Consider the following 24,536-nt stretch of genomic DNA (forward strand, 5'->3'; position numbering starts at 1 on the left):
GGCTTAGTAATTTCAGCTCCAAGATCATCGGAGCATGGTCTGAAATAACAATAGCATCGTATTTACAAGATTTAATCTTAGGCAAGAAGTTATTATCTATAAAGAAGTAATCAATCCTTGAGTAGCAATGATGTACTGGTGAGTAGAAAGAATATGTTCTTGAATTTGGGTTTAAAAACCTCCAGGGATCTGATAAGTTGTGATCAGTTATAAACTTTGTAATTATCTTTGCGGTGTTAGTTGCCGTTCCCCCTGTGGAGGAAGTCTTATCTAAAAGTGGATTTAGAACACAATTAAAGTCCCCAGCCATTATAAGTTTATGAGTGTTCAGATTGGGAATGGATGCAAATAAATTTTGTATAAATTCCTTATCATCAACATTAGGTGCATAAACATTTATCAAAATCATTTTACAGTTAGATAAGTCTCCCATGACCATCACATATCTCCCTTCAGGATCCAATACTACATCTGATGCTACAAATGGTACTGTTCTATGTATGAGAATTCCCACCCCTCTAGTTTTCTTTGTAAAACTAGAATGGAACATTTGGCCAGTCCAGTCTTTTGCAGCCGGAACTGATCCTTACTTAGTAAGTGGGTTTCCTGTAAAAATACTATTTTAGCATTTAGACCTGTTAGGTGAGAAAGTACTTTCTTTCTCTTTAATTCGTGATTCAGGCCTTTAACATTCCAGCTTACGAAGTTAACTGTCCCATCATGGAGACACTGATTCTGAGTTTTTGGTGTCATATTATAGTCTTAACTGGAAGTGAAATAGTTTAGGTCTTAATTTCCTATTCCCCCAAGAGTTGTTGCCATGCAGCTTATTATTACGTTGATAGTTATAATTATAAAGATTGAGATGATAGATTAGATATAGATCAAGCCTGCTCTCTTTCTCTTCCCCCCTTAACCCCCCACCCTCCCTTTTTGCCTCCCCAAGTGAGGCTAAAACCCACTTCATGCAGTCCCAGTCCTCTGACATACCCAGAGACAGAGCACGCCCAAAGCACATCAAGCCCCCATGCAGTGGCGCTTTAAGGTTAAAAGATAGAGATATCTGTTACCAATATAGTCTTTAAAAGAGGAAAAAGAAAAAAAGAAAAGAATTTTGCACTTAATATATATATATATATATATACATACATACACATATATATATATATATATATATATATACATACACATACATATAATCTTCATCAATTTTAGTGCATTAAGATGATATCCCCAGATAATAAACCCAGGTGATGGTGTTAAAGATGTGTCCAAAACAAGCATAACAAGTCTTAATGCAGTAATAGCAATAACAGCAAACCAAGGGTATGATATTGAACAGTCTCATTTAGGGTACACATGAAATAATTAGAAAAGAAAAAAGAGGAGGAAAACGTAATTAAGCACAATAAAACATAAACATTTAGCGCCCTAGTAATACTAAGTAATAATAAGTAATAAGTAAGTAATAATAATAATAATAATATAAGAATATGAGAATATATGCTGATAAAAACCCGTATTTTAAAACAAATAGATCAGACAGTAGATTATTAATCCTAGCTTTATCATTTACCGCCATGACTCACAATTATGTATCAGAATAGTCCCGGATCAGCTTTCTTAACTCATTTTCTGCCTCCTCCTTACTAGCGAAAACATAGAAATGACCCTGCCATTCCACTTTCAGTTTTGCCGGATACAGGAGGCCAATTTGACATTGGCTTGCCGTAGCGCTGTTTAATATTATAGAAGGCGCGCGCTTGATAGCTGTTGCTGGAGAGAAGTCAGGGAAGACGCGAATGTGGCAATCTTCATATATAATATCTTCCTTTTTTCCTGAGGAGTTCCATCACCTCTAACTTAAATGATAATCGTTCAAAACGAACTATAAAAGATCTTGGTCGGGTCTGACGGTGTTTGATCAGCGACGCGTAAGCCGCTGCTATCTCAGATTCTGCTTTAAAGTCGCCCCGATTATTTTAGAAAAAGTTCAGTTGCGAATTTCACGGGTTTAAACTTTCTCGATTCTCCGCAGGCCTTCAATTCTGACATTATACCTTCTATTCCCATCTTCTAAAGCAGCCAGTCTGTCTCCAAGTTTTTCTCCGAGTTTTTACATTCAACTGACATTTACTGCTCTTTCCTCGGCACTGGCAGCTAGATGTTCGGCTATTTCGATCCGATTCGTGAATGTCTCACTAAGATGCTCCAATCGATCAGCAAGCGTGCTCAGTTTAGCCGAGTTTTTCTCAATGCGCTCTTCAATTTTACCCAGCACCTGTCGAAGTTCAAGTTGGACCTCTTGACGCAGCCTTTCATTTGCCTGTTGGAATTCCTGTCGCAGCCTTTCATTTGCCTGTTGGATTTCCTGTCGCAGACATTCATTGGCCTGTTTCATCTCCTGTTTTAATTCCTGTTTCAGTCTCTCAAGTGCCTTTGCCGTTGCTTTCTCATTAGCCTTCTCGCTTTCCTTTATATCTTGCGTGAGCTCAGCTAGCAACACTTTCAGTTCAGATAGCTCAAATGTGCCTTCTTGTGCCGTAGATGAAGCAGCAGACTCTGCTGAAGCCGGTGTCCCGCTGCTCCAGTCCCGCGTAATTGCGTAACTGAAGCCGCGGACCTCCCGGCATTTTCCAGTTTCAGGTAATCCTCTCCAATCGGCGAGCTATCCACATCTGCACTCACGATCGCACCTTCGCTCCCCTTTTCGCTCTCAGCCGGCGACGATGTAGCGGACCGTGGTCCCGAGGAGTCTGTACTTTCGCCCATCTGATCCAGGTCTGTCTCTGACAGGCCGTATCTCGAGCTAGGGCTTGCTGATCGCAGCTTGGATGTAGCTTTAGTCTTCGATTCTTTCGTTCTTCCCTTCTTGTTGGCCATGTTTATATGTGTTTACATATACTGTAGCGGTCCCTCTCGGGTCGAATAAATACAGGATATCTCAGAATAATAAGCAAATAATATGAAAAATAGCACCACTGCTAGCGGAGCTCCACTTCAGACGTCCATCTCCCGCATCGGACGAGACCAACTCGTCCTGGCTTTTGATAATGAAGACGATGGTGGCCATACATTAAACAAAGAACATGGTGATTATTGATAATTCACAGATATAGGTGGAGGGAAATATTGAGGAGCACCACTGCAACGTGACTGCGATGAGGAGCCATGTTTCCTCAGAAGTCACAATGAAAAAGATGCTTCATCCTGAGAATCACCTCACTAGTCCACTGGTCATCTGCAGGAACAGACCAGAAACACAGAGACTGACCTTCTCTAACCGCTCCTTGAAATCCTCCATCACTCTTGCCCCAAATACACGTGTCCCAGTGGTGGCGAGTCTGAGGAAAGAGCAGCTTTCTTCCCTGTGGATCGTGTTCAAGCACAGTGCACTAAAAACAGTCATCTGCGATGGCCTCAGACACACCCGCTGCATTTCGTTTTAATCTCTCACATTAAACTGGTTTAAAACATTTTGTTACTTTCATTGAGATGATTCAAAATTTTGGAAAACTGTTGTCTCTAATGGTTGCTTAAACAAATGTATATTTTAATCTTGTGGTCCATCCGCTGTCTCCTGCACTCGGCCCTTGCTAACCCGAACCCTAAGCCTAAGCCTGTCCCTTAGCACACTGGGGGGACAGCCACAGCCTGTGACGTCCCGCTGACACGTCCTGCTGCAAGTCTCTGAAAACAGACTGACTGGACACTCGCCTCGGAGGTTTGCAGGCCTTCTCATTGTGTCAATGGCATCTTTCATTTTCCAACGCAGTGTGGACACAACAATGGCCTGTGGATGATGCAGTAAAATGCCACGTTAACAGCAGGTGTCCTGCTTACCAGGCCTTGGGGTGGGCCAGTCATGGACGTAACGCCTTCAGTGATGACAGACAGAAGTCAGGACCTTACTCAAGCCATTTCTTCATACAATATTGCCAGTTCATTCAAAATTATTTCACCAGGTGTGCATCTGTGCATTGGGTGCAAATAAAGCGGCTCTTCCCCCCCAAAAAGCCACAAATACTGACAGCTATTCTGTGTTGGTCCCGTCGCAAGAACAGTCAATGCTGAGTGAGGTCAATTCTGCTTTTTTCACTTCAAGACTAAGCAGAACTCTTTCAAAACTTCTAGACTTCTCTGTCCACTACTGCCCAGTAATGGTGTTCACCTCCACAGCTCCAAGAACACTTTCTTTATTTTTTCACGATGACTTAAAACTTCATCCACCTCATTATTTGTTGCTCGTTTCTATGAACTCATCATCTGCGATGGGATACAAATAAAGATGCCATGGTTGCATTCTCTTGTCCAGATGTACTTTTGAGTATAGCTGTGTGCCACAGTCAGTCTGTCATATTTTGAATTCTCTGACGTGACTGTGGCCTGTGCCAAAGTGCATTTTGTATTAGCCACCTTCTTAATGGCTAAAGTCTGAGAGCAATTCAAACATTTCAGCTTAGCATTTGTATGTTCTGGTAAAATGAATCAAAATGGACTGAATTGTTCGTTTTCACTCAGCACCAGCCTTGGCTTTTTACGCAGACAGGCGGTAAACAGTACGCGCTGCGTTCACATTTCACGATAGCAGCTGGACTGTCCGTCTTTGTGGTCCACGGGCTTGGCCAACGCACCACACGCGGGCTTACAGAGGTCTGCATGCTGGCCATGGGCAGTCTATTGTGGAATTAAAATACTCAGGGCCAGCTGCTAATAATCCCTGCTATTAAAGGTTTTCAAAACCTAAAATCTCTTTTTTCTCCCATTATCTGCATTTTATTTCTCAAATGCCCCAAAAAGACAGAATCTCTGCTTGCTTTACATAAGGATCACCCAGAAGATTATATGTATGTCAAGTGTGCACAGTGATGGCGACCGTGACAAACTTACCCAGGGTCCGCAGCATGTGTCTTAACGTCATACTCCAAAAATACCGAGTGTGGCAAGGAAATCGTGGGTAGAGGATGATGCAAAATTCCACAAGAAGCAAAAAGGAAAACCAAAGGGAACCCGCTGATAGAATCCTGTTTGCTTCCAGAACACAACAGCAAAGCGTTTTAGTCACACAAACTCCACCGCATTCCTATCTGTTTTTAACAACTGATGCGCTAAAAGGTGAAGGCACTTGCCCAGGATGACTTTGTGACCCAACGGCTGGAGCAGGACGTGTGAGACTGTCACATCCAAGCCTCTGGCAGAGCTGAGCTATCAGGCGTCGTTCTTTGACAAATGTACGCTTTCTTCTCAAATCCCTTTGATTGCAGTCCAGGGTCTGTAATCAGATCTGCTGCTGCACATGACGTCTTACTAGTAAGTGACAGGACTCCTTAAGGCCTCGTGGCAGAAGGGAAGGCTAGAAGAAGCACAGCCTTTTCTGAAGTTCACAAGCGGATTCCTGTAACATCTGACTATTTTTTGATGCTCCTGGTTAATGTCCATAGATGTCCAGTTGGTCTCATGAGAAACACACTCTGATTTAAAATGGCATGGCCTAATTTGAGCTGCTCATTTTGTAATCGTGTCTTTAGGTTTTTTCTCTACTTTGTAATTGTGACTAGCAGTCATTGTATTTATATCATCAGCACTACTACTTTGACTTAACCTTATCATGCACAACAGCAACAGCATTGACCGATTCAAGCCTCAGGTCGTTGTGTGCTTCAGGCACAGTCATCGATATGTCATGCAGTGTCCTGCAAAAGCCCCGGTGGCCAGTCTGAACATGAAAAACATCAGAAATTTGACAGCCAAGAGAAGATCCTTCAGTCCATCAAGACCATTTGTTTAGCTAATAGCTAAGCTGTCCCTCCATCTTCCAGACACTTCTTAAAGGCTGTCAAGGTCTCTGCTTCAACTTCAGTTCGTAGTGGTTTCTTCCTAAAAGAAGTTCTTCTTGGCTTTCATTTAAAATGCACTTCTCCTTAATTTCCACTGATGTCCTCAAGTCTTTGGAGTCCTGGTCCTTCCTGTTTTGCTATATGGTTGTGAGATGTGGACGCTATCCAGTGACCTCAGATGAAGACTGGACTCCTTCAGTACTGTGTCTCTACGGAGAGTCCTTGGGTACCGCTGGTTTGGCTTTGTGTTGCTCATGGAGTCCCAAATGAGGCACATGACCTGCACTGTGAGGGAGCGTCAGTTACAGCACTATGGCCATGTGGAGCCATTACCCGAGGGTGATCAATCTCATTGTTGAGGATGTGAGCAGCTGGACCAGGCCAAGGGGATGCCCATGTGACACCTGGCTGTGGCAGATAGATGGGTGGGACTGGACGGCGTGTCTGCCTGGGGGGTTGCCAACCAGGATCCCAAGCTGTTTTGTTGTGTGGTGAATGCAGCAAAGCACTCTACCCGTGCGTGCCCCCCAACCTGTCCTGACCTGTCCTGAAGTACGCAGTTCACCCTTAGGCCAATAGAGTGTCGCTACCTTATCCGCCTGATAGTTATGAATCTGATTGGGGGGTCACAGATTTGTGTTTGCTGTCATCTGCAATGATGTCATCAAACTTTTTTGTTTTTGTCTTAATCATTAGCAAGTGGTTTACTTTACTGCAGGTTTGAAGACTTGGAATGGAATGATCTCAGAATTTCAAATGTATTCATCTAAATGTATTTGTGAATATTTGGTGAATAAATGCAGGTGTGTTTGCCAATATTGCTTTATAATTTGTCTTTCAGTAACACGGTTTATGGTGTCACGCATTCGAGACTGTCCACAGACAGGGCCACCATGCAGTATGCCATATTAATATTAATAATCTTCATCATCATGTCACCTGAATTGAGTTGTGAGTTTCTACTCTTTCTTCGCGCATCAAGAAAGAATGAAAAGAGAAAGCAGGCCAAAAGAGAGAGAAACATCCATGAAGTAGCAGTCCAGGAAAAGCAAAACTCCTAAGATGCTGTGCAGGAAGATGATCTGGGCCTAAGCCCCACGCTAACATTGTCCGCTCTGATTTCACCCCAGTATAAGACTGCAATGTGCTGGCAAAGAAAGCAACAGAAGGTGGCATGGTTTCGCCTGTTTGGAATGTCTATTTTAATTGTGCAATTGGGCTTTACATAAAAGCTGTTTATGCACTGAGAAATCAAGGGAAACCTTAATAATCTGAATGTGAATTCAACCACCTATGTCACTCATTAATGAACGTTATTCTCCGTATGGTTCTTATGACTTCACTGCTTTAATGGACTAGCTTGTGACGACCATGTGCCAACAAGACAACATCAAATGTGAAAGACTGCAGAGCAACGTTATAAACGTTACAGAATTCTCACCTGTACTCCATCTGGTCCTTCAGGTTAAGATTTGCAAGAATGACATTGGAAAGGCCAGGAACATTTGAGTCCATGGAAAAAAAGCCCAGGCAGTCGGTGTGGACGCCATCTGGTTCCTTATCAGCTGGGTTGCACTGGCTGGAGCAGACGTTTGGCTTGGATTTGTCCATAATAAGAGTTTTGATTCTTGAAGAATCTGTAAAGTAGAAATCATTGTTAGTGTTTTTGGATTTATCATCAATCACGTCTACAGTAAAATGAATCCATTGTATAAAACGTAGCCAAGTATGTGGCTAATGTGGTTTGGTTTCTGCCATCAAAAACAGTTTAAAACAAGCACAATCAGCTCCGACTAGAAATCTTTATCCATTGGGGCCCACAATGCGACGTGTCCTTCACAAAGAAGCTGTTCGTGAGTCCCATCGGCAGGAAGAGACTTTGTAAAGGTGCAGATGTCGCGATTGCTGCTCATTCTCAGATGCATCAGGCACCCTGCTGGAGCCCCTCAGACCCAATCCACCCTTCCCATTAATTTGTACCTGAATGTTTGGAAAGTCAGACGCTGTGCCTTTGCATTGGTTTTTTTTTTTTTATAAAATGCAAACGTTATTGAATAAATGTTTAAAGCACACGATTTATGTAATGTATGCTGTTGTTTTCATTTGGTTATTGTACCACACGTGGGTTTACCACATGCCAATAACTGCCATAGTCCGAGGACACAGTGCCATACACCTAAACTTGAACCTGAAATCAAATTCCTTCTTTCAAAGGCAAAATAACCCTCAACTAAAGAGGTGGTTTTAAATTTGACAAAAAGGTTTAGGAGATGAAATTGCACTTGTGACATTTCCGAGTGTTCACCTGGCTGTGTCACTGCAGTCTACTAATGACACAAATATGAAGTCTATGTGGGTCACCTGGAGACCAGTGCAGATGACGTGTCCACAATCTCGGACACGCGCTCCTTTCTGCCAGCGCCTCACATGTTCCTGGCCGACGTCCATCGCCTCTTTGGTGTGTGGTGAATGTAGCAAGCTAATCACGTTGTGCACACCGTCAGTCCATTTCCTTTAAAAAGGCTGCAGGCCACAAGAGTTCTGAGAAGTTGGTCCAAGCTGAGCATTTGGCAGCTTCCCTGACCCCACACAACTGGACTCTGAGGGACTTTAGAATTTGTATTGTTAAAGAAATGGCCAATTAAATGATATCTCATTCATCATAATGAGAGTATATGAGGCCATTTACACTCTGTGACCCAAACGGTGTTGTCTGTGAACCAAAAGCCTTTATTTTGTGTCTTGAGAAACGTTACTTAGTCGGAGCCTCACAGACAGAGCAACACAAGTGATTGCGTTATTATTCTAAAACAAGGTCTGAACCTGCTTCATCTTGGCTTAAAGTCCTCCCCGTTAGGCCACACACCGTCTGTGAAGTGACATATGTGGCCATGACAGAGACCTCGCCTAACTTCTGCAGATTTCTGAAGCCTTTCATGAATCAACTTGATCTTAACGTCAATGGACTCAAAGCACGAGTTGGGCTGTCAGTTCTTCTCGTGCACACTCACGTCAGGCCAGATTCGAGGACACACATGTCTTGGAGAAGAAGCTGGGAGGCCCGACGTCAGGAATTCTGCAATACGTGGGGATGTCTTTAAGAGCTTCAGGCTGCTTTGATTTTAACAATCAAACATCACGTTAAATGCACTCATCATTCAGCTTGACTTGCAAAGCAAAGTGGTTCATGGCAGTGCCAGGCAGGATGGCAGCCACTGGGTGCTGTGACTTTGTCCTTCAGTTTTTAGGCATATTTCTGACATCCAGCTGTTTGAAGATTTAGATTTATTTTTCTCATTTGTCATTTTCTGACCAAACAGAAGGGATAACATTAGTGTACATTGTGAGTATGAGTTCAAGTTTTACTCTCATATCCATTCTGTTTTTTACTGTCTTTGTGACGAAGGCTCTAAATTTGTTTGCTTGCATGTCTGAGGTGTGAGCGTCACACTGATTGGTGTTTTATGTACAAATTCCTTTACAAGGTACTATAAAGAGTTTAGCCTTGAAATTCTGGAGTGCAATTTAATATTTCTCTCCACTTATTTCCATAACTTATTTTCCAAACCAAAGCAGTGAAGGGAGGCCCGCTCTGCAGGTACTGCTGAGTGCTCGCTTGGCTGGGTAGAGAATGGCACTCTGTCTACTTGGCAGCCTTTGCACTTCTGTTTTTATAATGACAAAGACAACTGTGAACTAAAAGGAGTTCCCACCACCTCGACCTTCCTGTCTTTTCTCCTAACACTGGCTCTCTTTCACAGCTTTGCATGTGTTTCTTTGGCTCATTCCTGAGCCAGAATAGTGAAAAGGAAAAGGAATAAAACTTAACAGGCATTGGATCCACAATCCATCTCTTGCACACACTGACCTTCAAGCAGCAAACTCTCATACAGTTTGAAGGCTAATAGTGAAGCAGCCTTTGACAGGCTTACGTTTTCTTCACCCACCACTAGCGATGAGCCAAACTATTTTATTTATGCAGAAATGAATTTACAGAAAGAAAAAAATGTATGAAAAATGATAGTGAGGAGAGGTGGAGAGCAGCCAGAGGCGATTCAACTGCAGGCCCTTGACGGGGTCCGTGGGTATGCGGCTGGAGCATTTTATGGAGTTAGGCTGGCTGAGCACAGGTGGCATCGCCAAAGTAACCGTGTCACACACTTGCACACGAAGAGCTTAAGCGACTGGCCAGGGGGTGGCGATGTCTACTGACTTTCTCGGCCGTCCCTCTTCTCCAGACCCTCCAAAGAAGGATCAGCCTGACATCACTTCTGCTTCTGGCTCTTCAAGCGCACGTCTTCCTGCCTGCTCATTCAGTTCTGTTTGGACTCCGTCCTCAGTGCCACTCTGTGCTACCCCAACACCTTTTTCTGCCTCTTGATTCTCTTTTCCAGTAAATGAGAGTTTGTGGTACACAAGAAGGGAGCAGCTGAAGATGCCAGATTTTTGACTGAGAAGATGTCGTGTGGTCGCTGTAGGTGCTTCTCGGGCCACGTCAGCCTGAGCGCCTCGTGTCCTTAGGTGTTTGTTCGTGGTGACATTTGTCAATGGCACACTTTTTGAAGACATTCCTTCAGTCCGTTTTTGTCTGGAATTTTAGGATTGTAATATTTTGCACCATAAGTTCTGAAATTAAAATTGAAATCTGAAAGAAATTTAGAATGTGGACAGCAGACAGCATCAGTGGATGACTTTCTTCATTTGCTTTTCTTTTCAGTTGTGCTGTTTTTAGTTTGTAATTGCTTGAGTTTTTGTGGTTGACGTAAGTTTAGGTTATTGTGAATTTCAAAGGAACTGTGCAATTTCCTATGGAAAAAACAAGAACAAAAACACCAATACGCTCTTTAAAAAACTTTAAAGTAAATAAACATATCACAAACTAAAGGAAATGTAAAGGAATGGAATGTCAAAAAACACAAGACAGTAATTCTCAAACCATCCCATTCTGCAGATACTACTGCTAAGGTCTAAACATTTGTGAAAAAGTCATAGATGTGTGGCGATCGGCATCAGGCTGCAAGGTTAGCTGACTCTTCAAAGAAGGAGAAGGACAACAAACTTGGGTTCAGAAAGGAGTTGATAAAAAGATTCACTGAGCTGCAAAATCTGTCAAAAATGAAATAATCAGAAAACCAACGGGAGGCAGAAAAAGACGCGTTTGCTGCATGAGATCCTGTGATACGTGCCACTGCTGAGGAGCTGGTGAGGGTGGCGCCAGGCAGGGCATCACACAAAGATCACAATGGCTGCTGGTGACGTCTGCTGGAAACTGCATGGATGTTGATCATATTGGGACAGATTTGAATGATTTAAGATCCAGAAGAATGTGAAATGAATACCAGAAAAACTCAACATTAACTCTGCAATGTCAGAAGAGCTTCAAATAGTTTCATTGGTAAATCTTAATTGAGAGCAGCAAAACACCTGCAACTAAAACACTTTATTTAATCATGAATGAAACGAGAGGGCGGCACGGTGGCACAGTGCTAGCGCTGCTGCCTCGCAGTCTGGAGACCCGAGTTTGCTTGTCGAGTCCTCCCTGCGTGGCTTTCCTCTCACAGTCCAAAGACATGCAGGTCAGGTGTATTGGCGATTCTAATGGTCCCCAGTGTGTGCCCTTTTCAGTGGATTGGCACCCGGATTAGGGTTTGTTCCTGACTAGCACCCTGTGCTGGCTGGGATTGGCTACAGCAGACCCCTGTGACCCTGTGTTAGGATATGGCGGGTTGGATAATGACTGACTGAAATCAGAATTAATTCATCAGAGTATAGAAAATTATTACAAAGATAGAAAATTAATCAATTAACAGATAAAAACCTAAAGTTTAGCTTTAACTCTTTCAGGGCTGATGTCGACTTTTGTCGAAATTCAGGGGTAGAGGATGGTAATCAGCTGTAAGCTGCGACAAAACTCGCCCTTATGTTTTAGTTTGACACTCTTTGCTAGAATGAATGTTACATAGTGTGAAGGATGGCCGGCCATTTATCCCGGCCAATACCCCCAAGCCGCCAGGTGGAGCCCTCCTTGCAGCATGGAGGTCCCCAGAAGACCAGCAGGGCATCATGGACAATGGAGTTTTTATGCAAAGCCCTGCTGGATGCCGTGGGGGCCACAGGAGGGAGCTGCAGGGAGGACCGAGGGCTTCTTCGTGCCCTGTGACCCGGAGGTTCGTCATAGGAAGAGGATCATATGGGCTGGGGATTGAGAACACTTCCGGGTCAGGGATTATAAAAGGACTGCAGGAGGTCCCAGACGGCGAGCTGAGCTGGGTGGAAGGGTGGCAACGCGTCTGGGAGCTGGAGGATTGTGTATTATTGATTTAGGGTGATTTATAGGAGTATTGTGGTGGAGAGTGTGCTTTGTGCACTGTGGCATAAAAATAAAGTCAACTTGAGGACTTTTACCTGGTGTCTGGAGTCTTGGACAGGGGTTCAAGGGAGCGAGAGCGCCCCCTATCATTCACAATAGCTTCGTTAATTTGACCTCGATTCCCTACGCGTGCATGAGTAGCGAAGACCAAGCCACCTCTAAAATGGCATCGACATCTGGAGAGTGACCAAAGCGAATGCACTAAGTAAAATACTCTGTAGACGTTTTACATAATTTCATCGATTAGGACACTGAGTTTGATACAAGTGATCTGGAGATGGACAAAAGTGAGGTACCAGCATCATCTGATCGGCCCCCAGCTGATTGTGGTGTTGAACACTTTCCTGTTGCTGGTGCGCCTACAGCAGCATTCGCCTGGGAGGACCACCACATATTGCGTTACACTGCGGCCGCCACCAACCACCCACTTGCTGTGTGAAGACAGCCAGGCAGCAGGTCCACCGTGCATTCCTTGAGGTGCCCCCATGCAGCCATTGCTGCCAGAGATGCCAAAAATGCACCAACAGCAGCCACGGCATGTAACAATAGATCTTGTATGTTGATTTATGTGTGAAACAATTGCTTTGTGTGCTTCTCAGAAAATTGTGTTTTTTAGAAAAATTATTCAGCTCTCAAAGAGTTAAAATCAAAAAAAGTTTTCATCAGAGTAGAGAATACAAGCAATAAAAGTGAAAAACAAGAAACATTTCTACAATTCGACATCTCCTGCAGAGTTCTTTGTAACAAAATGAGAAAAGAACAAAGAACTCAACTTTTAATAAAATTATGAAGACAGAAACAAAACTGAAGAGAAGGAACGGCAGCTCCCTGACTTCCCAAAGTTCCACAGCCAGGAAACGCATTAAGCAGGAGCTCCCGCGCCTCTGACCCGCAGGTGATGAACCCGAGGCAGACGGGATGTGTGCCACCTCAGAACATGCAGGACTGCCAAGCTGGGACACTCGGCCATGTGGCCAAGCTGTGACAATGTGTGACAATGAAAAAGGAACAAAGCGGAGAGAGCAGAACATGAATGGCTTTGGAATTCAAGGACGCAAGCTTTGCAAAATAAACGCTTGGAACAAGAATACAAACCATAAGCTAAAACCAAATCCAATATTTGTGGAGAAATATTTCAAGCACAGGGCAACGAAGCAATGTCTTTAAAAAGAAACGTTCAACCATAAAGCATAAATGGAATCTTTTTACAAAGATGCAGGTTTGTTTTTCAGAGCGAGTATCAAGGCCTTGATGACAAACAGTTCCCTTACTGATGGCCTAAACTGATGCCTTATCAAAAATGTAGAAATACTGCAGGGTGAGGATCTTTAGGCAGGGTACAAATATTACAAGTAAATTGAATGAGAGGGAAAAATAAAAATATATACACACATACATAAAATGGCCAATTCAACTAAACAAAAGGATTCTGAAAAATGACAAGACCTAAACTTTGCTTTAACTAAAACTCCTTCTCGTCTTAACAACTTTATAGGCCCGCTGGCAGAGCAGTGCGCTGGGCCCTGATTTGATAGCAAAACATCAGAAACACCATCGGCCGGCCCTGTGCTGCCGGGGCCCTCGGCCAGTGCCCAGTGTGCCCACATGTTAAGATGGATCTGAGAAAGAGCACCACCAGTAAAATCCTGGAGTTGGAAGGCTTGAAAGTGTGACATGGACATGACATGGGCATGGCACGGGCATGGCACGGGCATGGCACAGGCGGCTAAGTGAGTGTTCAGCAGACCAGGCCAACCCACACTGCTTTGTTGTTCACATTATGCAGAACATTAAACTGGATGGAAGACGTATTTCAACTTCAAAGTGTGAATGCTGAAAACTTTAAACTATTAAATGGGAAAGCTCTAAATAACTTATGGCTACAATATGCACAACTTAAAAAATCCACAGGAACTAATTAGGAGCCACAAACACATACAAAGAAAGTAAAAAGCAAAACATGAAGATGGCTGGGTGCCCGAAATGTGCCCAATGTGATGAGATGGCCACAATATCTCACGCGGTCCTCTAAAGCGGATTCATCAACACTCTGAGATGAACAGACTGCAGGTAGGAACGAACGGCCACACAGCGTTGGCCACGTGCTGTCATTTGTTTTGTACTTCACTTTGACGGACTGGCATCTCTGCAGGCTGATGGTTACCCCCTTGCCCTTGCCATAGTGATACTCGCTGCACATCTCCGCACTCTGATTTCCTTTCCTGATCTCTCATCGCACTTCATTAACAGCACGTAATTAACCCTTGATGGCCTACTGACAGCTGCACATGAGCGCCTCAAAGCAGGAGCGTATAACGAGGTAGAGAGCAATTAACAGGTCCAGCATTCGACCCTCACGGCCCACCAGTGGAGGAGAGCAAACTAAAGGGGGACAGCAGGTGGTCCTCAGCTGCTGGCAGTTTATGAGAGACAGAAATAGCCACAGCAAGCAATAAAAACACTAGCCGGCTCTTTAAAATATGTCTATTTAGAATCCGAATCAGTGATGCTTGAAAAAGGTAGCTGAGGTTTATGAAACGGCTGGCATCAAATACAACACAATACAATACAATACAACACAATACAATACAACTTATTTTTATAGAGTCCAAAATCACCCAAGAAGTGCCACAATGGGCTTTAACAGACCCTCCCTCTTGACAGACCCCCAGCCTCGACTGGAATGGCAGAAACCTCCGGAAAGGCAGTTCAAAGAGAGACCCCTTACCAGGTCGGCTGGGTGTGCAGTGGGGGACAAAAAGAAGGGGGGGGTCAATAAAAGAATATACAATGAAGAGAACAAATGATGAGGTGTTTCAAGCGTACCGATAAAATGTAAATCCTCTAATCATTTAAATGTGGAATTGTCTTCCCACGCGCACTAAAACAACAACAAGACACCGTGAGATGATGCTGAATTATGTAGAGAAATGGTTTTTTATTTTTAAATCCTGACCTAAAAAACTAATCACAGGAACACAGAGTCCCATTAATCACACTGTCATGCCAATGACGTTTTCAAGTTATTTAGGGCATATATTAAAGTTCAAATACGTAATATATTATTACACACTCAGTGCGAAACCACCATTAAGTGTTCCACAAATAAACTTCATATCATCATGTTTAAAAATCAGTTTTTTACATTTTCAATTTCTAAACAATTTTTTCAAACTTTCATAACATTTGCAGGTCATTTTTCATTTACAAAAACAAGCTGTCCTGGTTAGCAATCTAATATTCATGAAAGCATTTAACCAAATTGTTCTTAATTTAGAATATTAGAATTTCTCCTCCAACCATTTGGAAACAAAGTCCAGCCTCACAGAGTCATAAAACAGAGTAACACAGAAAAAGCTACAACTTCACAAAGTGAACAATTGATTTTCTACAAAAGTATGGAATTATTTGCATTACACTTTTACAAATGTTTGAGTTCAAACCAAAAAAAATTTCAACAGTTATCTGCTAGAATGACAGGATATGGTCACTGAATTTCATTGGACGTCCTCATCAAATTGTGATTTTCTACATCCAATTATTAAAATCTGCAAATGTATTGGTTTTTCTCTCTTTTGTATTCTGATTTTAAAAATCGAAATATGCAGAAACAAGTGGAATGAAACATTTTGCTTACCTCTCTGAGCCTGGTGTGCTGCTCCAGAGGGGTTTCTTCTGCCTCTGTGTGCTGGTGGAAGTGTTGGGCACAACGCAGAAAGCTTAGAAATGAGGAGCAGGCGGCACGGCAGGGCTTTCTGAGGCCTTTTACTGTCCACAGCGCCCTCTAGTGGACATCTTTAGTAACTGCAGCCCTTCTAAGGATTATGGAATAGTTATTAGTATCTATAAATAAAGTGGCAAGTATTTTAAGAAATAATACATTATTATTACTGCACAACTCACAAGACTAGGCGATGCACTTTTAAATAATTCGTATATTTTAACTTACATTTTAAAGTCATTTCTACTTAGTTTTTAAACTTGTAAGGACAACATAGGTTTTTAAGTTTTAACAACAGCAACTGCCTAGTTTATGTTGTCAAATTAATTCAATTATTTTATTTACCATATTAAAGACATTGTTAAAAATGTCTGTGATTTTAATGGTGAATACATTTCAGAAGGTAAAGATGTAATCGGAATTGTGGTGCTTATTCTGATTTGTGATGGACAAAACTTCTGTATCAGTATCAAGCACTAATACTGATATCTGGTCCACTTATCAGGTTATGGACCATAAGGTTTGAAAGTAAACACAGCTACCTACCTGTACAAGGCACCTGAAGAATTTGAAGAACTCGTGTAGCACCCTAGTTTCTGAAAGGCAGCAGATGCTTCTGGCCTCTTTATCAGCTGTGCCCACACGCCCCGTGGTCACTCCGTTTTACTTGGAACTTTACTCAGAGATTATCAAGGGTGCAGTGTGTCAGTTTGGATTCAATGTCACATCAATCAAGGTATTTCTGTAGAAATCGAGTTTAAAGGAACGACTTTTAAAAAAGGGCAGTTTGCTGTCATTGGAATGGCGACTGTGTGGAGTTTGGTGAACTTGTGCTCATTTTTAACAAAGAGGAGTGTGTGCACTTGTTAACACGAGTGTCCCTGGCAGAGTTTCTCATTTGTACTCCCCGAGAAGTGCAAGTGACAGAATGCATTGCGTGAACATTGAAGACTTGCTTGACTTTTATTCGTCATCGTGTTACATAATGCAGGGAAGAAGGGGAGTCCACTGAAGCGCAGTGTGTTGTCCTCTACGCTGTCATTGAATGTGTCTGAGGTTTTTCAGCTAAAGCCAAATACGTATTAAAACATGGACAATAAATGTATTAATATGACATGATGTTCATTTCTTCAGTTTGTTACAAATCCCCAGGCGTTATTCCTTCATAGAAATACCAATCGAGGAGGTCGATAATTTTAAAGAGGCAACACACCCTAAGGGTGTTATGATGCCCAATATTTGATTGGTCTGCTGCAAGTCGAGACATCACTCAAACTATTTGGTAACATTTCATCCCTCCATTATCCAACCCACCATATCCTAACTACAGGGTCACGGGGGTCTGCTGGAGCCAATCCCAGTCAACACAGGGCACAAGGCAGGAAACAAACCCTGGGCAGGGCGCCAGCCCACCGCAGATTTGGTAACATTTGAAACCCCAAAATTGCAAGTGATCATTTTTGACCTCATCTTAATTTTTAGATTTGTAATTAACAACGGCAGCAATGATTGATTCACACAAATGCTAAAGCTAATGAGAATCCTGTTACTTTCAAGAATGTACATCTATATATATATATATATAATTCACTAAGTCCATGGCAGGCAAGACGCACACAAGACAGAGCCCCGCCCACCAACTCTTAGACCATGGCATACACACGACAGAGCCCTGCCTGCCAACTCTAAATAAGGGCAAGCAAGACGCACACAAGACAGGGAGCCCTGCCCGCCAAGTGTAAGACTATGGCATACGCACGACAGGGCCAGGCCCGCCGACTCCTCTGATGGCCAACGAAGAGCATTGCAAGAAGTACATACTGCGGTAGGTAGGCCAATGTTATGTTGTCGGAGTGGAATGGCGGTAAAAAGCAGCGTAAAACTGAATGTGATGACTGTGCATGGGTTTGCGAGTTGACACTGAGAGGAACTGGAATGAGTTTGTAAGTGCTTCTTCAGAACACGAGTTGTTTTGAAGCCTTGCTGGCAATGTTCACATTGCGTAATTCGTTCAGTGGAGTGTGATTTTAACTGTGCGTTGAGATATCTCTGCAGTCGGAATGTTTTCGACCAAATAGTGCATTGAAACACCTGTGTGGCATGCGTTTGTTCAGTGGAGGGTGTGTTTAAACGTGCTTTGACATATGTCTGGAGCGTGAAGGATTTTGAGCAAATGTTGCATTGAAATTACGGTGTGAAATGCGATTGTAAATGTTTTTCTGTAAGAGGATAGTGGGAAGGTGATGTCACATCAGCGTGGCTGCAGACACATGTTTGTGTTGAATGAATTTGCACATGGTTGAGGAGATCCGTCTCTGTGATGGCACTAGACTTTCTGTTACCAGCACTCACTGCAATGTACTGGAGTGTAAGACTATCACATCTGCTTCCTCACAAACTGTCCTTATTCCCCGGATTTCCTGACCCCATCAGATTCAAATTTGCCTTTAAGTTTTACACGCAGACAATTTCCTGTTACATTGGCGTTTGCAATGACTATTACTAAGGCACAGGGCCAAGCTTTCAAAAAGATCTGCCTGTATCCAGTTTTCAGTGACGGACAGTTTTCTGTTGCTCTCTCCAGAGTTCCATCTTTTCATTCACTGACAGTTGTATCCTCAAACCCACCCCATTTGGACAACTGTGCCTTTCACACATCAATAAATAATTACTCGGTGTGTGCTATGCCACGGGTTGGCTAGTTCTTTATATTTTCTAGCATTGTGACATTAAAAGAATTCAATTCTGGTGTTATGGATAAGATACAATGCATTATATGATGGGTTCTTTTCAAGTAAAAACTTATGTTCAGTTGTGGTCATTTCTTTTGATGTACATTTCAGTTGCTTAGTGATGGATTTATTTTTACCTTTAGATTTAGAGTCTGGACAAAAAAGTCCAAGCAGTGCTACTGCTGATGTGCCCCCAGACATTTCATCTTCAGATGCACTGAGGTCAGTGGAGTAGAGCACTCAAGACCTTCAGTATGGTCAGCAAGAAGACCTGCTGCCCGGCCTGTGTGGACCCCCATCACTAAGTACATCTCGTCACGTAATATTAGAAGGTGTCAAATGTTGACCATGTCATTTGTATTTAGCAATGGTGTTTATTTTGCCATTTCAGATCAAAATCCAGAAGCATCATCAAGCGCCACAGCCTACTGTCCTCCAGCTTCATGTTCTTCATCTTCACCATTAAGCACCAGTTCCGTTCCAGAGGTGTTTCAGACTGGGCTGACGCTTTTGAGATTCCTTTGAACAAGTTTCCTGAAGAACTGATTCACTGTTTTGAAAAGAAGAAAAAGGCAAATTCGACATTTATGACGTGAAATGATCAGATTTATTGTTTCTCAAATGATTAAGGTCTGTGATTCTCCTATGAAACAAAGTACCACTGATACTGCAAAAAAGATTGTCACTGAGAGCCCAGCATCCTTGCAGGAGATCATTGAAGATGTAGTTGGACCAGGATATCATTCACCAGTTAAATGGCTCCAGAATCGTGTTGACAACGTGAGAAGACCTGGCATGCAGAAAATCAGGAAATGCAAGCATGCTTCAGATCCTGATACCTGAGGAGGTCCCTGCTGAACAGAAGGCAGTGGTTCAAGACACATATGGCTGAGTGAATTGCCAATTAAAATTCATCCCACTTCTGAGACAACAGAAAGCCAAACAGATAAACAGGAAAAAATGAAGATGCTGTCTAATGAAACAAATGTTAACACTAAAGAAATTCGAACCCTTGTGCCATCTGCGTAAAAAGATAAACAAGGGAGCCAGCATGAAACAGCTGGCCTTTCTTATGCCAATAAACTGTCATGGCTGTACACTTCAAACAGCTGTCTGGGATCGATCTGAAAGAGATGGAGCACGGCTCCTGATGTTCCTAAAAACCAACAGCACAAGGAGGAAAAAGCAAGTCATGTAAGCTGCTGCCATACTGGGAGTATCCAGAGGTCAGTTGGAGGGCTGCTCTGAAGATGGTGAGGACGGGGCGATTCTTCTTCTTCATCTCTCATACTTTGATGAAAGGCCAGACGTAATGTTACATCATATGGAAGAGTCTTTCCTTGAAGAAGATGCCCCACCGTATTATCATTTCTGGTAAGTATAATATGTTCAATCGAAATACAAAAATGTCGGTCTCCACTAATCGATGGGATTTTGTATCCATTACTTATCTAAAGGTCCTTCAATCTACACTTCAAAAATGTTCACGCTGAGTATCGACTGAAAGATTACAACTAAAATATTCCAACTGCCAGCTTTTACTGTTTCAATATTCACTGAGCAGTGCGACTGGCAAAGGAGAGGAAGACAGAATTGATTTACGGGAACACAATTTAACGATCATTTAAATGGTGCAGCAAATATCAGGAAAAACAGCAAGTTAAAGCAAATGAATTTGGGGTTCAGAAGCTTTGCAACATAAAGGCAGACCAGGGGAATATTTTTCGTTTGTGGATTACTCGTTTAGCCAGATGTAATAGTTGACGATTTGGCCTGATCCTGGATCTGTTGGTTTTTCAAAACTCTTGCTGGATGCGTCGTCATAGCAGCACATTCAAATCCTCAAACCGGCTCGGAGCCGGTTTGTTCTGTGTAAACAAGGATTAGCTCACCCACTTAATCGGTGTCTGTGCATGGAATTCATTCAGTCATAGCCTCGCCGTTCATGAGTGAGCGACCAATTGATATCGGTGCGCAAATTATAGAGGAAGAGAATTTCATATAGAGGGTTTTGCCCGATCGGCAAGATCCTTTATTGCTCTCGGAGGAAATTCTTTTCGAAAGATACCACTTTAACCGGAGGGCATATTGCACCTCAAAGATTTATTAGCACCTGATATTTGAAGTCAAAGTAGGCGAAGTCGGCCTCTCACAACCACACACACAGTATGCATTGCTTTGAGGTTTTTTGCAAGTGGCGCTTTTTTATATACAATGCGGAAAATCTAAAAAGTGCAGTTTGCCAGGCAATTTGTAAAGTCTGTTTGGCTCTGAAATATTTCCTTTGGGTTTTCATAGTGTTTCCTAGACATGTGCAGACAATAAAAGAGGGGTTTCATGCCATTGCAGGTAGATAATACACAGGCAAAAACAGTTCAATGAAGAATCTGACAATCTGCCTAACATTCTCATTACCAAGGATTTCCAAATGTGATTGGGGCACAAGGGACGGATCAGAGTGGAGTTTGATCAAACATTATTTGGAAAAATGACCTCTCCTCCTGATGAATAATCAGACACAGTGTCTTCATCAAATATAGTATTTGACCTTTGTCAATATTTCGTTGGTCAGACACAAGTTCTAGGCATATGGAACATACCTGTGGCACACACTGAGGACAAATACATGCAATGACCATCCTTTACCTGAATGAAGTGACCACTGCATCCTGCCACTGGTTCTGAGGAGGAGCGTTCCCCTGGAATGCCCTTAGAAACAGGGCGATGGGCATTTTGCTGGAGAGCCAACTGTTCTGCAGAGGTTAGGTCTGGACCGCGTGGACCTCCACCTTTTGTTTGCCTGTCTGCCTTCTTATTAGCTTTAAAATTAATGTTTTTCTATTATATATGATTCTTTATGTCAACAATTCTTTAAATAGTTATATACCAATATTTACCAGTTTGAAGTATATTCTTGTACTTCATTTGAACCTGATCCCATGTTCTCCTTGTGCTCACGTTTGATCTGGAATTATGACATATTAAATAATAATTAATCTGACACATAGGAAATGAATACAAGCGAATACAAGCGGCTGAAATGAGTTTCCTCCGCAGGGTGTCTGGGCTTTCCCTTAAAGATCGGGTGAGAAGCTCAGAGTAGAGCCGCTGCTCCTCCGCATCGAGAGGCGTCAGATGAGGTGGCGCGGGCATCTGATCAGGATGCCTCCTGGACGCTTCCCTGGTGAGGTGTTCCGGCACGTCCAACCGGGAGGAGGCCCCGGGGAAGACCCAGGACACGCTGGAGGGACTATGTATCCCGGCTGGCCTAGGAACGCCTTGGGATTCTCCCGGAAGAGCTGGAAGAAGTGGCCGGGGAGAGGGAAGTCTGGACCTCTCTGCTTTACCTGCTGCCCCCGCAACCCGACCTCGGATAAGCGGAAGAGGATGGATGGATGGACATAGGAAATGAAACGCTGCTTTCAGTAAGTACAATGCACACGCGTTTAATTTGTCGGCCACTTTTTGCCAGCCGTCTTTCCTGGTTTGGGCTGCTTTTGCAGTGTTACCCCTTGTGCATATTAAATCTTGAAATTCTTCAGATCCTTCGAATAAAAGGTCCTGCTCCGCTTGTGTGAAAAAATGCGCCCGTTCTTTTGTTGTTTTGTTGCAGCCTATCAAAGACTTGTTGATCGTGTTTTATAAACTCAATATACAAGGGCTTTTCAATCAGCGCGGGCGCACGCATTCATCTTGGATGATTGGATCCAGCGGGACTAATCAAATGCACGGCTGTGTTTGAAAAACTGATTTCCCGGATGAGTTTCACTGGCATCTGATCTCGGATGATTTAAGCAACGTACGGAAAATACTCCCCAGGGCACCAAGGTGGAGTCCAAGAAAAACAAGAAACGTCTCCGCTGGCCGACCCTGCTGACCACGACTGGAGAACCAGCAGAGGACGGCCTACTGGTGGAAAATCGAGTGCTGGGCGAGGAGACCTGCGAGAAATGGGACGGCCGAGTCCTTAGCTGAGATTTCTTAGGATTTGTGTTTCTTTATTTTAGAACAAATAAGAAGTCTGAGTCCTCAATTAAGTTGAATTCATTTTTATTTTAGTAATATTTATTATTTGTTAAAGATATGAAGCTAATGGATTTGTGGTTTACTGCTTTATTCTCAAGATTTGCTTTTTAGTATTTGGAGGACAGGGACTCTCAGATTTTGCCCTAATTTATCTTTTTAAAACTAAGAAACATGTTTTTTTTTCAATTTCTCATTTTATTCAGTTCCGAACAAAGAGTAAGTCATAAAGTACTGTATAAAGTTGTATTTTACATTTTGAGATTTTTAACTTGTATTTTATGTATAAAGTTAACACAAAGAAAGACACAAGCTGATAATCGTGAGGGTTATTTCTCCATAAAGATTCACCTTGCCTCTTTAATGGCATGCCAGGCGTTCTCCATACCAGAGATCTGCACTGTTGGTTTTGTTTGTTTTTGCTTGAAATACCTAAAATCTAAGATAATCCTCTTCTTATTGGTTTGACGATGTTTAAACTGAAAATAAAATGAATGCTAATGATTATACAGTAATCCCTCCTCGATCGCGGGGGTTGCGTTCCAGAACTCCCCGCGATAGATGAAAATCCACGAAGTAGAAACCATATGTTTGTGTGGTTATTTTTATATATTTTAAGCCCTTATAAACTCTCCCACACTGTTAACATTATTAGAGCCCTCTAGACATGAAATAACACCCTTTAGTCAAAAGTTTAAACTGTGCTCCATGACAAGACAGAGATGACAGTTCTTTCTCACAATTAAAAGAATGCAAACATATCTTCAGGAGCAGAGAATGTCAGAGAGAGAGAGAGAGAGAGAGAGCGCAAAGAAAAGCAAACCATCAAAAAATCAATACGTGTGCTTCTGGAGGCACCGCGATAAAGCGCCATTTCTTAGAGGTGCGTCCGTATCAGCTAGGCAAACAGCTTCTGTGCAAACAGCCCCTCTGCTCACAGCCCCTCCGTCAGTCGCAGAGAATGTCAGAGAGGGTGAGAGAGGCAGAGACGAGCAAACAATCGAGCACCGCAGGATGCATATCTTATAGCATTGAGGAGTTAATATGTAATACATGCTCTGGTTGGGTAGCTTCTAAGCCATCCGCCAATAGCGTCCCTTGTATGAAATCAACTAGGCAAACAAACTGAGGAAGCGTGTACCATAAATTAAAAGACCCAATGTCTGCAGAAATCCGCGAACCAGCGAAAAATCCGTGATATATATTTAGATGTGCTTACATTTAAAATCCGTGATAGAGTGAAGCCGCGAAAGTCGAAGCGCGATATAGCGAGGGATTACTGTATTCTTATTTCTATTTTGCTATCTCACTGTTAGGTTGCATTGTTAAATTTCTTTTTCAAGTTAACAGGTGTCACGTTCTTAATTATTTTGTAATATTGTCAATTTGACAGATAAGAGTAATGGTAATTAAAAGTTTAAATTGTCAAATGCACAATATTTTTATATGCTTTATGCTGGACTAATGTCACAGTTCGAACTGTCAAATAATATAAACATGAAGGTTTAAAGTTCATTATTAAGTCTGTCTAACTGTAAAATATGCACACTGTACTTTATAGCAGAGTGGCTAAAATACCCGACATTGCCCAGGAGGAAAATAACGTGTTTTTTTTATTTTTTTGGAGAGAAATATATTAAAAATAAAAATAAATTAACAAATAATGAAGACTCACTAATGGGCTTGTATTGTTCACTTGTTTTATGTAATGTTTTTATTTTTTCCATCTTTAGCCAACATATAAAGGTTCTTCGGACTTCTCACCCCCAAAGATGCCACCTAAAGTTGTCCGGGTGAGAAACAGGCCAGCAATGATTCTCCTTGAGATTTATTTATGGATATGGCAACAGCCA

The 24,536-nt window shown here is 42.5% G+C and overlaps 1 protein-coding gene across 1 annotated transcript in view; it reads right to left on the reverse strand.

The window, feature by feature from the left end:
- The window catches only part of LOC120542773 (putative protein MSS51 homolog, mitochondrial), a 33,101-nt gene extending 17,189 nt beyond the window's left edge, over positions 1–15,912 (reverse strand). The window contains exons 1-2 of the mRNA XM_039775429.1: positions 15,845–15,912; positions 7,279–7,474 (exon numbers count right to left, since the gene is read on the reverse strand). Coding sequence (XP_039631363.1) covers positions 7,279–7,448 — 170 coding nt within the window. The 5' untranslated portion in view covers positions 7,449–7,474; positions 15,845–15,912. The remainder of the gene's footprint in view (positions 1–7,278; positions 7,475–15,844) is intronic.
- Between the last annotated feature and the right edge of the window lie 8,624 nt (positions 15,913–24,536).

The sequence above is a fragment of the Polypterus senegalus genome, chromosome 13 (assembly GCF_016835505.1).
Source record: "Polypterus senegalus isolate Bchr_013 chromosome 13, ASM1683550v1, whole genome shotgun sequence".
Lineage (NCBI taxonomy): Eukaryota > Metazoa > Chordata > Cladistia > Polypteriformes > Polypteridae > Polypterus > Polypterus senegalus.